Source organism: Anomaloglossus baeobatrachus, chromosome 11, assembly GCF_048569485.1.
Source record: "Anomaloglossus baeobatrachus isolate aAnoBae1 chromosome 11, aAnoBae1.hap1, whole genome shotgun sequence".
NCBI lineage: Eukaryota > Metazoa > Chordata > Amphibia > Anura > Aromobatidae > Anomaloglossus > Anomaloglossus baeobatrachus.
The window spans coordinates 37,867,032-37,883,115 of record NC_134363.1 but is presented as its reverse complement, the minus strand read 5'-3'; the positions used below and the strand labels follow the sequence as shown (position 1 = coordinate 37,883,115).

At 43.5% G+C, this 16,084-nt stretch overlaps 1 protein-coding gene across 1 annotated transcript; it reads left to right on the top strand.

Annotated features, from left to right (window-relative positions):
- Nucleotides 1–5,974: 5,974 nt before the first annotated feature.
- On the top strand, nt 5,975–13,553 carry LOC142257176 (uncharacterized). The gene is made up of 2 exons (XM_075329296.1): nt 5,975–6,259; nt 6,454–13,553. The coding sequence occupies exon 2, from the start codon at nt 6,659–6,661 to the stop codon at nt 11,117–11,119; it is 4,461 nt and encodes a 1,486-aa protein (XP_075185411.1). The 5' UTR covers nt 5,975–6,259; nt 6,454–6,658; the 3' UTR covers nt 11,120–13,553.
- Nucleotides 13,554–16,084: the final 2,531 nt, after the last annotated feature.

Genomic DNA, 16,084 nt, shown 5'->3' with positions numbered 1-16,084 from the left:
CCTCATTTTGAATGGAGCAGAGGTGCAGAAGCTCGGCCTCTGATCCATGCATTGTCAAAGAGACTGCCAGAAATAGTCATGTATGTCAGTCCTATGGACAATGAAAGGAGCAGAGGTCGAGTATGCGCATCTCCTCTTCGTTCAAGATGGAGCTCCGCAGAGCCCAGTGCTTGGGGTTTTCAGAGACCTGTTTTTTTGGGTCAGAGGAGGGAGAGAGGGGTCCCAGTAGTTGGATCTCAAAGTTATCCCAAGAAGGGAGAGGTCCCAGTAGTCGGACCTCAGAGTTATGCATCAAACGTTGCCCAGGGAGGGAGGGATCCCAGTAGTCGGACGTCAAAGTTAACTCAGGGAGGGAGAGGTCCCAGTAGTCGTGTCTCAAAGATATCCCTTGGAGGGAGGGGTCCCAGTAGTTGGACCTCAAAGTTATCCCAGGGAAGGAGAGGTCCCAGTAGTCGGACCTCAAAGGTATCTCAGGGAGGGAGGGGTCCCAGTAGTCGGGCCTCAAAGATATCCCTTGGAGGGAGGGGTCCCAGTAGTTGGACCTCAAAGTTATCCCAGGGAGGGAGGGGTCCCAGTAGTCGGGTCTCAAAGATATCCCTTGGAGGGAGGGGTCCCAGTAGTTGGACCTCAAAGTTATCCCAGGGAGGGAGGGGTCCCAGTAGTAAGACCTCAAAGTTATCCCAGGGAAGGAGAGGTCCCAGTAGTCGGACCTCAAAGGTATCTCAGGGAGGGAGGGGTCCCAGTAGTCGGGCCTCAAAGTTATGCCAGGGAGGGAGGGGTCCCAGTAGTCGGACCTCAGAGTTATCCCAGGTAGGGAGGGGTCCCAGTAGTCGTGTCTCAAAGATATCCCTTGGAGGGAGGGGTCCCAGTAGTCAGACCTCAAAGTTATCCCAGGGAGGGAGGGGTCCCAGGAGTCGGACCTCAAAGTTATCCCAGGAAGGGTGGGGTCCCAGTTGTCGGACCTCAAAGTTATCCCAGGAAGGGTGGGGTCCCAGTTGTCGGACCTCAAAGTTATCCCAGGAAGGGTGGGGTCCCAGTTGTCGGACCTCAAAGTTATCCCAGGAAGGGTGGGGTCCCAGTAGTCGTCCTCAAAGTTATCCCAGGGAGGGAGGGGTCCTAGTAGTCGGACCTCAAAAGGTATCTCAGGGAGGGAGAGTTATTCCAGGAAGGGGCCCCAGTAGTCGTGTCTCAAAGATATCCCTTGAAGGGAGGGGTCCCAGTAGTCGGGTGTCAAAGTTTTCCCAGGGAGGGAGGGGTCCCGGTAGTCAGACCTCAAAGATATCTAAGGGAGGGAGGAGTCCCAGTAGTCGGACCTCAGAGTTATGCCAGGAAGGGAGGGGTCTCAGTGGTTGGACCTCAAACTTATCCCAGGGAGGGAGGGGTCCCAGTAGTTATCCCAGGAAGGGAGGGGTCCCAGTAGTCAGACCCCCAAGTTATCCTTTATTCTATGGATGAGATAACCTGTGATTTTGGGAAAAGTCATTCTCTGGATATGGTATGTTCTTCAGGTGTATTGGGTCATAGGAGGGAGTGAGGGGTCCCAATAGATGGAACCCCAGTGATGCCCAACTTATCCCTTATTCTGTGACCTGTTTTTGGGGGTCACAGGAGTAAGGGAGGGGTCCCAGTAGCCTGACCTCAAAGTTATCCCTTAGTCTATGGATAAGAGATAACCTGCGATTTTGGGAAAAGCCATTCTCTGTATATGGCATCTTCTTCATGTATATTTCCATAGCCTTTTTTTTTTATAGAAAAAAAACAAATCATGTTTAATAAATAAAAGAAAAGAATATAAACAAAAACACTTGTGAAAATCTTTTAATTATTTTTAAGAAACCAGAAAAAAAAAAACTGTCAAACTTTCTGAAGGAGACCTGGAATACGCCAAGGAGAGGAGGACCTGAACGTTGGCGCCACCTATTGGAAGGAGCCATCCTAAAAGTCAAGGAGAACTTAAGACATGTAAAAGAAAACATATAAAAGTGCAAAAACCTGTGCTAACATTAAGAAATAAGATATTTCCAGTAACTCAGAAGGGGTATTATATATATATATATATATATATATATATATATATATATATATATATACATATACATATACATACATATACATATATATAGAGATATATAAATATACATAAATATATATATATAGATATATATAGAGATATATATATATATATATATACACATACACATACATATATATTTTTATATATATATATATTTTTATATATATATATATATATATATATATATATATATATATATATATAGAGAGAGAGAGAGATCTATATATATATATATATATATATATATATATATAGATTTATTTATTACTTTTTTTGCAATTGCTATTCATGCAATTGTCCTACAGGACATTTTACAGCCTGCCATTTGCTCATTCAGATAGTAAAGCATTTATTTTGATAAGTTGTTCCTGGAGGTCATATATTTTGCACTGGGTATTTATCTATCAGTATCACTCACACACTGATATCACACAGGGCACCTGGCACATACCCATGGTGCCATGCCAGGGGTGTAGCAATGCAGATATAGGCAGATGATTGCATGCTGCCCATACACTTTTAGGGCTGACGTTGCAGGAAGCCAGTTTCATAGGAATTCAGCCTGAGGAGGAGGGGGTGACTGCTGGAGAGGAGGGGGACCTGAGTCACCATGAGGGAAGTGCAGGAACAATAAGGTTTCATTATAAGCAGCACTTTGTATCTAAATTGCATAAATTGGCAAATTGCACCGTAATCATCTCGCTGAGTCAATCATGATTGTCACCGCACAGGGACGGACTGTACAAGAAGCCGAGAAGTTAAGGGACTTTCTGTTACTGCAGCAAGGGAAAAGGAAGAAGACAGACTCAGGTTTCTTTTTATTGCACCGCCGAAGTGGGGCTTTACATCTAAGTCCCCTTTTTTCTAGCGTTTAAATCTAAGTCCCACTTTTTTCAGCAGTTTTATTATCATCACAGACAGGATTACAATTGCTGGTAATGATAACGCCTCTATATACAGTAGATAACAAAGGATCCACCATTCACAATATGTGATATCACAGCTCACCTCCACTGCCTCCTGTACAATGACTGATAACACCTCTATATACAGTGGATAACACAATCCACCATTCACAATAGGTGATGTCACAGCGTACCTTCTCCTCCTCCTAGACAATGACTCATAACACTTCTATATACAGTGGATAGAATAATTTATCATTCACAATAGGTGATATCACAACTCACCTCCTCCTCCTTGTATACAATGACTGATAACACCTCTGTTTACAGTAGATAACAAAGGATCCACCATTCACAATAGGTAATGTCACAGCTCACCTCCTCCTCCTCCTGGACAATGACTGATAACACCTCTATATACAGTGGATAACACAATCCACCATTCACAATAGGTGATGTCACAGCTCACCTTCTCCACCTCCTGTTTAATGACTGCTAACATCTCTATATATAGTAGATAACACAGGATCCACCATTCACAATATATGATGTCACAGCTCACCTCCTCCTCCTCTTGTGCAATGACTGGTAACACCTCTATATACAGTAGATAACAAACGATCCACCATTCACAATAGGTGATGTCACAGCTCACTTCCTCCTCCTGTACAATGACTGATGACACTTTTTATATACAGTAGATAACACAGGATCCACCATAATAGATGATATCACAGCTCACCTCTTCCTCCTCCTGTACAATGACTTATACTTCTCTATACAGTAGATAACACAGGCTCCACCATTCACAATATGTGATGCCACAACTCACCTCCTCCCCCTCCTATACAATGACACATAACTCACTTCCTCCTCCTGTACAATGACTGATGACACCTTTATATAAAGTAGATAACACAATATCCACCATTCACAATAGATGATATCACAGCTCACCTCTTTCTTCTCCTGTACAATGACTTATACCTCTCTATACAGTAGATAACACAGGATCCACCATTCAAAATAGGTGATGTCACAACTCACCTCCTCTACAATGACTGATAACACCTCTATATAGACTAGATAATACAGGATCCAGTATTCACAATAGGTGATATCACAGCTCACCCCCTCCCCTTCCTGTGCAATGACTGATACCTCTATATACAGTATATAACATAGAATGCACCATTCACAATAGATGATATCACAACTCACCTCCTCCCCATCCTGTACAATGACGCATAAGTCATCTATATATAGTACATTATAAACAAACAATACCAATATACACAAGAAGTCTCGTGCCATAATTAGCATATGGAGAAAGCCATATACAGAATTAGAATGGAACAACAAAGAAAAAAATCTGTACAAAGACTTTATAGTTGAAAACAGATACAAATTTTATTGAGTAGAAAATACAAAAGACAAAGATTATTTTGATTAAAACTTGTAGAGACAGGTGATGATAGCCACCAAATGGTACCCACATACCAACCTGGTACATATTACATATTAGAAGCAGTCAGAGAGCCAAAAGAGGCCAAAATGATGGATGGTCAAGAAATGATCAATCAGCATAGATGCAAACAAATCCACTAACTGCTAAAGATACCCTGTGCCAACGTTGTAATATAATCCCATCAAAAAATCTTGCAAGTGCAAGTATAACTAATGGCGCAGGGTATCAACCCACACTGCACTAACTAACTAAGATGTGCCCACCGCGTCATACAAGGTAAATATGTGTGTGACATTTAGTCAGCCTATGGGAACCCTTAGACTGAGCGCAATAGCCACCAGATACAACAGTGGAGGTAACATTCAAAAAGCAGAGTCGTACGTGCAATTCACAGAGGCAACCATATGATCAATCAGCATAATTGCAAAGAAATCCACTGACTGCTGAACCACATTGCTAACCACATACAGCATATATAAAGATAAATGTACAAAAGACAGATAATACTCGTATAACAAATCGTAGCAGATGTCAGGTAATGTGGTCCCGTTCCTCTTTACTATCATCCAATGGATTGACAATTTCTCCAAAATACTTATATGGGCGCAATGAAGGATCAGGAAAGGCATGAAAGTATGGATGTAACTGAAAATTAAAACATATATACAAAAGTTAAAAAGGACCAAACGGATCAAGAACAAGGGGATCATACACAGAGCTGCAGAATCATGAGTTACATATTTATAAACCATGAAGCAGGATGGGGCATTGTCTGGGAAATCTATAGGAAGGATACAAAACTTAAACACTCATTCAGCCCAAAATTCTGTAGAGTCTTCAAGGTCCATATCCATTCCGTCTCACGCTGTGTGAGGAGACGGGTAACATTCCCGCCTCGAATCCCAGGTATAATTTGATCAATGCCCCGTACTTTTAATGCAGTGTGGTCACAATGGTGATGTTTCCTGAAATGCCTTGGTATTGTCTTAAGGCTCTCAATGTCTGTCTCGTCTATGGCGGCCTGAATATCACGAACATGTTCTCTCACTCAGACCTTCAAGGCCCGCGTAGTCAGGCCGACATAGACGAGAGGACATGGACAAACAGCATAATACACCACAGCCTTGGAAAGGCAATTAATCTTCTTTCTAATGGGAAAAACTTTCCCATCAGAAGAAGTAAACTCTGTCGCTGTTTCAATGTTAGGGCATGCGACGCTTGCCCCACAAGGTGAGCAGCCAAATCTTAACCTAGATGTAGCAGAAGAGGAGGACACAAATGGGAGAACATTTTTGTGTCCTTTTTATTGTAGTGACTAGAGGTCAATATGTCTTTCAGGTTCCTGGCCTTACGGGCCGCAACTTATGGTCTATCAGACAAATAACTCCGAAGAATGGGATCGACAGTGAGTATAGACCAATACCGGGACATGACTTCCAGCATCCGTTCCCAATGTGAATGGTACCTGGTGACCATTGTCATGCCTTCATAGAAATGCATATAATTATTTTATTATGCCAAGTAATAAGATTACATTTAGTAATTGACATTGATACTGTCCACTTGTCCAGTGATATCCAACAGCGCCATCTGTTGACAATGTTGTCTTACTGCAGTTAGTTTAATGTTTCACTGGTTACTGTGCAATGAAAATTGTCCTACCAAGGCTTATGTAGTTACCCATCAGACCTTGCATAGGCTCTGCCCCTTCTTCTTCAGCAGCCATTTCAGTTACATGAACACACACATTCTGCATGCTGAATATCTCTCCAGATCTCTGCTCCTTATGTTTGCCTCTACATAGCACAGTCGGTGAGTTATGATCCCCTGGTTAGGGCTCATCAAATTATAATGTAGTTGGTCTGTTCTGCAAGTATTATCCTGTCATTAGCTAATATGTATTCGCCATGTAGTGCATTTACCCTGCATGTCCTGTATCAAATGGAATGCTATGTAACTCAGATATGTTGTATGTTGTACTTAGTATTTTCATTTATTTCTTGTAGTTTTACACTGATCTCATTAATAAAAGTTGTAAAGGACCCCCAGCGTCCGAGTCAATGCATTGATGGGAAAGAGTTAAGCTGTCTGTCAACTCGTCTTCCAACGCACAGATTGAGGGTGCCAGAACAGTAAAACGACTGCTATTAACGGGGTTGAAGCATAGACGCCGACTTCTATCAGAGAGCAGTCAAGCCGCATACAGACACCATGTCAGATAGAGGATCTGAAGTTTATGTAACACGCTCCCATGTAAGCTCGTCAGCTTCAAGGAAGTCTGTGAGCAGCGCTGCAATTGCCACCGCCAGGGCGAAGGCGGAAGCCGCCAAAGTGAGAGCTGCCTTTGCTGAACAAGAGTTGAAATTAAAGACAGAAAAAGCACGTCTAGAAGCCGACCTTGCAAAACTTGCTGTAGACACAGAAGCAGCAGCAGCAGAAGCTGAAGTACAGGCTTTAGAAGAAGCAGCACGCAGCGACAGTAAAAGTTTCAGGTTAAGGCTCGGACCCGAACTCAGTCATCGGGATATCTCACAACGCACTTCAGACTACGTACTAAAGCATACCGCATCAGACGACCATCTACATTCAGCTCCAAGAGAGAGACTTAATCCTGCCATTCAGCCATCAACCTTCATTCAACAAACATCCCACGTTAAGCATGAAGGTAATTCCGTCCACCTAACACCATCAGTGTCACCTGCACCCAAGTTTGTAGATTCCTATTACACAGCGAACCGTCCCAAAATGGAGGACCCCGATGGTGACTATCATGGCGACAACGTATTTGATGGCAACAATAACTCACTGGGACCTCATCATAGCAACATGTATCAGGACCACCCTCTCAGAAATCAAGAGCTACCAGATTTCCTCAAGTTCTTCGCACGCCGTGAGTTACTCACCAAAGGTCTTTTAAAGTTTAACGACCGTCCTGAAAGTTACAGAGCGTGGAGAGCTTCCTTCAGAAACGCCACGGCCGGCCTGGACATCTCTGCCAATGAAGAGATCGATCTCTTGGTCAAGTGGCTAGGAAACGAATCAGCAGAACATGCAAAACGCATCAGGGATATCAGCATCAACCACCCGAGCAAAGGTTTGTGCCTGTTATGGGAGAGACTTGATGAGTGCTATGGCTCTTCAGAGAGGATAGAAGAATCCCTCTTCAAAAGGTTGGAGGACTTTCCCAAGATCTCTAATAAGAGCTTTCACATGCTAAGAGAATTGAGCGACCTCTTGGTAGAACTCCAAGTCGCCAAGTTTGAAGGAGACCTGCCAGGCCTCGCGTCCCTAGATGCAGCCAGAGGTATTAAACCCATAGTGAATAAGTTGCCTTACAGTCTGCAAGAGAAATGGTTGAACCGGGGTTCAGATTACAAACAACGTCACAACGTGCCGTTTCCTCCATTCCATGTCTTCGTAGATTTTGTGCGCCAGCAAGCCAAGATCAGGAATGATCCCAGCTTTGACCTTTCCACCGCAGATCCCATCAACCCACGAACAGGTAAGCCTGCTCCAGTACGCAACCCTCGAGGCTCACCTATCACTGTACACAAAACTAATGTGTCTGCTACAGATTCATCACGCAAGACCCACAGTACAACAGAACCTGAAGGGTCACTAACAATTGACCCAGACAAAGAGTGCCCCCTACACAAAAGGCCTCACCCACTGCAACAGTGCAGGAGTTTTAGAGGAAAATCTCTTAAAGACCGTAGAATCTTCCTCAGAGAAAACAACATATGTTACAGATGTTGTGCATCCACATCTCACTTAGCTAGAGACTGCAATGCCAGTATCACTTGTTCGGAGTGTAACAGTCAAGAGCACAGCACAGCTCTACACCCAGAACCAGCCCCACAGAATTCCACGCACATCGACCGACTTACAGAGCACGGCGGGGAGGAGACAGACAGTACACCTCCTGAAGTGTCACCCCAGTGCACTCAAGTTTGTGGAGAAGGTCTCACTAACAAATCCTGCTCAAAGATCTGTCTGGTTACAGTTTACCCTATGGGCTACAGAGAAAAAGCGGTTAAACTCTATGCTATACTCGACGACCAGAGTAATAGATCACTCGCCAGCTCAGCTTTCTTTGACATCTTTGGAATCAAGGGACTTAGCTGCTCCTACTCACTGAAAACATGTACAGGAGTGAGTGAAGAATCTGGCAGGAGGGCAACAGGTTATCAAATCGAATCCCTAGATGGGAAGACATCCTTACCCCTTCCTACATTAATCGAGTGCAATGCCATCCCGAACAATAGAGAAGAGATACCCACTCCAGAAGCGGCACTACACCATCCCCATTTGAGAAACATAGCGCATCTCATTCCTGCACTTAATTCCCAAGCCAAGTTGGTCCTTTTGCTGGGGAGAGACATCATCAGAGTTCACAAGGTGAGGAAACAGATAAACGGTCCTCATAACTCGCCCTACGCTCAGAAGCTAGATCTAGGATGGGTAGTTATAGGGGACGTCTGCCTCGGAAAAGTTCCCAAGCCGAACAACATCCAATCTCTCTACACGAACACATTGGAGAGTGGCCGTCCATCCTTTTTCCTACCATGCCCCAACAAATTCCCAGTGAAGGAAAATCTCACCAATTCAGCACACTTAGATGGTGGGAAAGACAGATACGCCATGGATGAATTGTGCGACGGAGACAAAGATCATCTAGGGTGCGCTGTCTTTCAAAAGACCAAAGAAGATTATAAACGAGCCCATTCCATTGAAGATGAGACCTTCCTGGAGATAATGGATCAAGGATTTCACAAGGATGAAAACGACAGCTGGGTGGCTCCACTACCATTCAAGCCACAAAGACCCTGTCTTCCTAACAACAAAGAGATGGCACTAAAGCGCCTTACCTACTTAAAGCCAAGTTTCTCAAAGAAGCCAGAAATGGAGGTACATTTCTTTGCTTTCATGGACAAAATATTCAAAATACCAACCGACCAAAATCCTGCAGACCATGCGACCAGAGCGGTATCGGCACCACGCCTCAAAGACACTAACTGGCTAGTCGGACCTGCATTTCTGTATCAACCAGTACCCACTGCTCACGAGACACATACACATGAACTCTTCGAACCCGAATCAGATGTAGAGCTACAGCCTCAAGTTTCCACACTTAGCACAACGATCACCAACAGGCACCTTGATTCCAGCTGCTTCCTCAGATTCTCTACCTGGAGATCGGCCTACAGAGCCTTGACTTGCCTGATACATGTCATTAGATCCTTTAAAAACAGACAATCGAGACCAGCTCCATGCAAAGGCTGGCATTGTTGTCATAAAGCTTACACAGTGGAAGAGCTCACGCAAGCCAAACACGCAATCATCTGTTGTGTACAGCATGAAGCTTATACCCAGACTCTAGAGTCCCTCCGGAACCACAGAAGTGTCCCAAAAGATAGTCCCCTTAAAAAACTGGACCCGTTTGTGGATACTCAAGGACTGCTGAGAGTCGGGGGACGAATTTCAAATGCAAAGCTTGAAAATGACGAGTGTACTCCAATCATTGTTCCTCACGGCCATGTTGCTTTCCTGCTGGTTGAGCATTATCACGCACAGGTTAGACATCAAGGGCGCTTGATAACTGAAGGAGCCCTACGGGAAGCGGGTTTCTGGATAACAGGAGTTAAGCGACTTGTGAGTAGAGTCATCTTCAAATGTATCATCTGCAGGAAACTCCGTGGTTCTTGTCAATCCCAAAAAATGGCAGACCTACCAGCAGACCGTTTGAGTACCGAACCTCCTTTTACTAACGTGGGCCTCGATGTGTTTGGTCCCTGGTCAGTTGTCACACGTCAGACTAGGGGAGGACATGCAAACAGCAAGCGCTGGGCCGTCTTGTTCACATGTTTGAGTATTAGAGCCGTACACATAGAAGTCATTGAGACAATGGACACATCCAGCTTCATAAATGCCTTCAGACGATTCATTTCTCTCAGAGGACATGTAAAGCATATACGCTCTGACAGAGGATCTAACTTTGTAGGAGCATGTGGTGAACTAAAGATTCCCTCAAATCTGGACATTAACCAAGTAGAAAGACGTCTTTCAGAACTAGGTTGTACGTGGACCTTTAACCCACCGCACTCATCTCATATGGGAGGTGTGTGGGAGCGCATGATCGGCATCGCTCGCAGAATCCTCGATTCCATCTTTCAACTTGGTCCTTCGAAGCTCACTCATGAGACTCTAACAACCTTCATGGCCGAGGTAGTAGCTATAATGAACGCCAGACCACTGGTTCCCATATCCAATGACCCTGATGACCTATCTCTGCTCACCCCTTCAACTCTCCTCACCCAGAAGTTTAATGTGAGTATGCCGACTTCTGGAGAGTTTACTACAAAAGACTTGTACAAATCTCAATGGAAAAGAGTTCAAATGTTAGTAGACCTTTTCTGGACTAAGTGGAGAAAACAATATCTCTCTACATTACAGACAAGAGACAAATGGCAAGATAGTAGACCCAACATGAAACCTGGGAATGTCGTCCTAGTGAAGAACACTCAGTCTAAAAGGAACGAGTGGCCTCTAGGATTGGTAACCAAGGTCTTCCCAAGTCAAGACGGACAGGTCAGGAAAGTGGAAATCAAGATTCCCAAGCAAAGTGGAAAGCTGTTTCTTAGACCTGTATCTGAACTTATTCTATTGCTCTAGTTTAAGTTTGTGGCATTCCCCCGGATGCCAGACGGGGAGTGTCATGCCTTCATAGAAATGCATATAATTATTTTATTATGCCAAGTAATAAGATTACATTTAGTAATTGACATTGATACTGTCCACTTGTCCAGTGATATCCAACAGCGCCATCTGTTGACAATGTTGTCTTACTGCAGTTAGTTTAATGTTTCACTGGTTACTGTGCAATGAAAATTGTCCTACCAAGGCTTATGTAGTTACCCATCAGACCTTGCATAGGCTCTGCCCCTTCTTCTTCAGCAGCCATTTCAGTTACATGAACACACACATTCTGCATGCTGAATATCTCTCCAGATCTCTGCTCCTTATGTTTGCCTCTACATAGCACAGTCGGTGAGTTATGATCCCCTGGTTAGGGCTCATCAAATTATAATGTAGTTGGTCTGTTCTGCAAGTATTATCCTGTCATTAGCTAATATGTATTCGCCATGTAGTGCATTTACCCTGCATGTCCTGTATCAAATGGAATGCTATGTAACTCAGATATGTTGTATGTTGTACTTAGTATTTTCATTTATTTCTTGTAGTTTTACACTGATCTCATTAATAAAAGTTGTAAAGGACCCCCAGCGTCCGAGTCAATGCATTGATGGGAAAGAGTTAAGCTGTCTGTCAACTCGTCTTCCAACGCACAGATTGAGGGTGCCAGAACAACCATTCTCACAATATTCGTATTTCTAGTCCCATGGTCACCAAATAGTAGATCAACACGTGGGGAGTTCCTCGCTATGCCTTTTCGATAGACCTATTGCTGTACCCACGGTCACGGAATCTCTGTTTGAGATCCAAAGCCTTGGACTCAAAGGAAGAGTCCGAAGAGCAGATCCGCCGTAGGCGAAGAAATTGTCCCACGGGGACTGCTCGTACAACGTGTGCGGGGTGGGCAGAGGTGGCATGTAAAACTGAGTTTACAGAAGTGTCTTTTCGATATAAATCAGTTTGTAAGAAACCTGATGTATCTCTTATGACCAAGACATCTAGGAATTCGAGGGACGTGTCACTGAACTTATGAGTCAGCCGTATATTAATTTCGTTGTTGTTCAAATTTTGCATAAATAAATTAAGTTCTGGGACAGTCCCCTGCCAGATAAAAAAGATGTCGTCGATGTACCGCGTCCAAAGGGGGATGCGGTCCACCGACGACAGCCAATCTGACAGGAGAAGGTCCCTCTCCCACAGCCCCAGAAACAAATTAGCATATGAGGGCGCAAAGGCCGCCCCCATTGCTGTGCCCTGGAGCTGCAGGTAGAGGGACCCCCCAAAAAAGAAAAAATTGTGAGTCAAGGAAAAACTCAATAAGTTCATGACAAAGTCCCTCTCGGTCCCGGACATGTTGGTCATAGAGAGAAAGTATGACACAGCCCGTAGTCCGTCGCGATGTCGAATGCTCGTATAGAGCGATTCGACATCGCAAGAGACCAGCAGGGAGCCCTCCCCCACATGTATAATTGCATGTATGCATTGATCAAATTATACCTGGGATTCGAGGCGGGAATGTTACCCGTCTCCTCACACAGCGTGAGACGGAATGGATATGGACCTTGAAGACTCTACAGAATTTTTGGCTGATTGAGTGTTTAAGTTTTGTATCCTTCCTATAGATTTCCCAGACAATGCCCCATCCTGCTTCATGGTTTATAAATATGTAACTCATGATTCTGCAGCTCTGTGTATGATCACCTTGTTCTTGATCTGTTTGGTCCTTTTTAACTTTTGTATATATGTTTTAATTTTCAGTTACATCCATACTTTCATGCCTTTCCTGATCCTTCATTGCGCCCATATAAGTATTTTGGAGAAATTGTCAATCCATTGGATGATAGTAAAGAGGAACGGGACCACATTACCTGACATCTGCTACGATTTGTTATACGAGTATTATCTGTCTTTTGTACATTTATCTTTATATATGCTGTATGTGGTTAGCAATGTGGTTCAGCAGTCAGTGGATTTCTTTGCAATTATGCTGATTGATCATATGGTTGCCTCTGTGAATTGCACGTACGACTCTGCTTTTTGAATGTTACCTCCACTGTTGTATCTGGTGGCTATTGCGCTCAGTCTAAGGGTTCCCATAGGCTGACTAAATGTCACACACATATTTACCTTGTATGACGCGGTGGGCACATCTTAGTTAGTTAGTGCAGTGTGATTTGATACCCTGCGCCATTAGTTATACTTGCACTTGCAAGATTTTTTGATGGGATTATATTACAACGTTGGCACAGGGTATCTTTAGCAGTTAGTGGATTTGTTTGCATCTATGCTGATTGATCATTTCTTGACCATCCATCATTTTGGCCTCTTTTGGCTCTCTGACTGCTTCTAATATGTAATATGTACCAGGTTGGTATGTGGGTACCATTTGGTGGCTATCATCACCTGTCTCTACAAGTTTTAATCAAAATAATCTTTGTCTTTTGTATTTTCTACTCAATAAAATTTGTATCTGTTTTCAACTATAAAGTCTTTGTACAGATTTTTTTCTTTGTTGTTCCATTCTAATTCTGTATATGGCTTTCTCCATATGATAATTATGGCACGAGACTTCTTGTGTATATTGGTATTGTTTGTTTATAATGTACTATATATAGATGACTTATGCGTCATTGTACAGGATGGGGAGGAGGTGAGTTGTGATATCATCTATTGTGAATGGTGCATTCTATGTTATATACTGTATATAGAGGTATCAGTCATTGCACAGGAAGGGGAGGGGGTGAGCTGTGATATCACCTATTGTGAATACTGGATCCTGTATTATCTAGTCTATATAGAGGTGTTATCAGTCATTGTAGAGGAGGTGAGTTGTGACATCACCTATTTTGAATGGTGGATCCTGTGTTATCTACTGTATAGAGAGGTATAAGTCATTGTACAGGAGAAGATTTTTTTCTTTGTTGTTCCATATAGTACATTATGTATATCACAGTTCACCTCCTCCTTCTCCTGTACAATAACTGATGACACCTCTCTATACAGTATATAACACAGGATCCACCATAAAAAATATGTGATATCATAGCTCACCTCCTCGTCCTTGTATACAATGACTGATAACACCTCAATATACAGTAGATAACACTGGATCCTCCATTCACAATCAATGATATCACAGCTCACCTCCTCCTTCTCCTGTACAATGACTGATAACACTTCTATATACAGTAGATAACACAGCATCCACCATTCACAATAAGTGATATCACAGCTCACCTCCTCCTTCTGCACAATGACTGATAACACCTCTATATACAGTAAATAACCTAGGATCCACCATTCACAATAGGTGATATCACAGCTCACCTCCTCCTTCTCCTGTACAATGACTGATAACACTTCTATATACAGTAGATAACACAGCATCCACCATTCACAATAAGTGATATCACAGCTCACCTCCTCCTTCTGCACAATGACTGATAACACCTCTATATACAGTAAATAACCTAGGATCCACCATTCGCAATAGGTGATATCACAGCTCACCTCCTCCTCCCGTACAATGACTGATAACACCTCTATATACAGTAAATAACCCCGGATCCACCATTCACAATAGGTGATATCACAGCTCACCTCCTCCTCCTCCTGTACAATGACTGTTAACACCTCATTTTTTCGTAATTTATTTTAATATAGGGATTTGAATTTAAAACGTTTATATAAACAATACTTTTACCTTTCAGGCCTGTCACTGGCTCGGAGGGCGATCTATGTGGCTGGCACCCTAGATGGCACATCCTACTGGTCTCTAGAGGATTATTTGTGGCAGGCTGAGTGTTGGCTCCTTGTATTTTCATATATAAAAGTGTAACTTTCAACTAAAAAAATCTTTCAGCCCTAAAATAAGTGATATAAAAAAACTTGTACCAATGGTATAACTAGTTGCTCATCGCAGCGACACCTTATAGTACCGCAACCCACCGTTGTCTAAAAAACAATTATGTTTTTATTAAACTGGGAAAACCCTTTAAAGGGGGAACTTTTTTTTTGCTATTTTTTTTATAGTGGTCCTAAAAAATTATTATTAATTATATTATTATTATTTTACTAAAAAATATTAGTAGATTCATCTAAATACAGTTTCTTTGTTGACCCCATTGCAATAAAGTTCTCAGCTTGGTCTGGTGGAATATGGGGGAACTTGAGGTATCAAACTCTTCCCTCCAATACTAGCTGTATAAACCTGTCTTCATTTTGCTCCCCCTAGTGGCAGCTTAGTGCTCCATAAATTCCAGCATCATCATCAAAGCCAGACTTATAGCCCTTCATATCAAATCTGGCGTTTCATTCCGAAAAGTAAGGTGCGTCAGACTTATGAAGGTCCATTTTTGTATGCGCCTGTAATGCTCACGACCGTTGTAGGGGCAGCGAGCAAGGTTAGTGGGTCCACGCAGGGCTGCCACCAGGGGGGGACAAACAGGACTCTAGTCTGGGACCTCAACAGAAGGGGGGCCCCCTTCACGCTTCATTTATTGGCTTACAAACCGGGGGCAGAGGTGGGGTGGAGTCTCAAGGGGGCCCCAAAATTATGCCAGTCAGGGGCCCTGAAATTCCTAGTGGCAGCCCTGGTCCATGGGACTAAAGGAGGAGCCAGGGCTTACCCTTTAGTGGAAGGGGCTTAACTGTTTTGGAGCCGGGTACTACTCCCAGGGTAGTGACCGGGACTGTGGCAGCTGACTCCCAGGACAGATACGGACACTGGTACGGGCACTGGTATAGGCAGGTACAGTCTGAATGACTGAGGCAGATAGGCAGGCAGGTACGGACGGACATGGAGGGATACATAGGTATGGGCCACCAGGCACAGTGGACGGACACAGGGATAATGGGACAGGAGCTCGGGACTTGACAACCAGCTAGCAGACTGGTATCCTGACTAAGTAAGGCGTTTGCTCATGCACCTCCTCTAATGGGAGG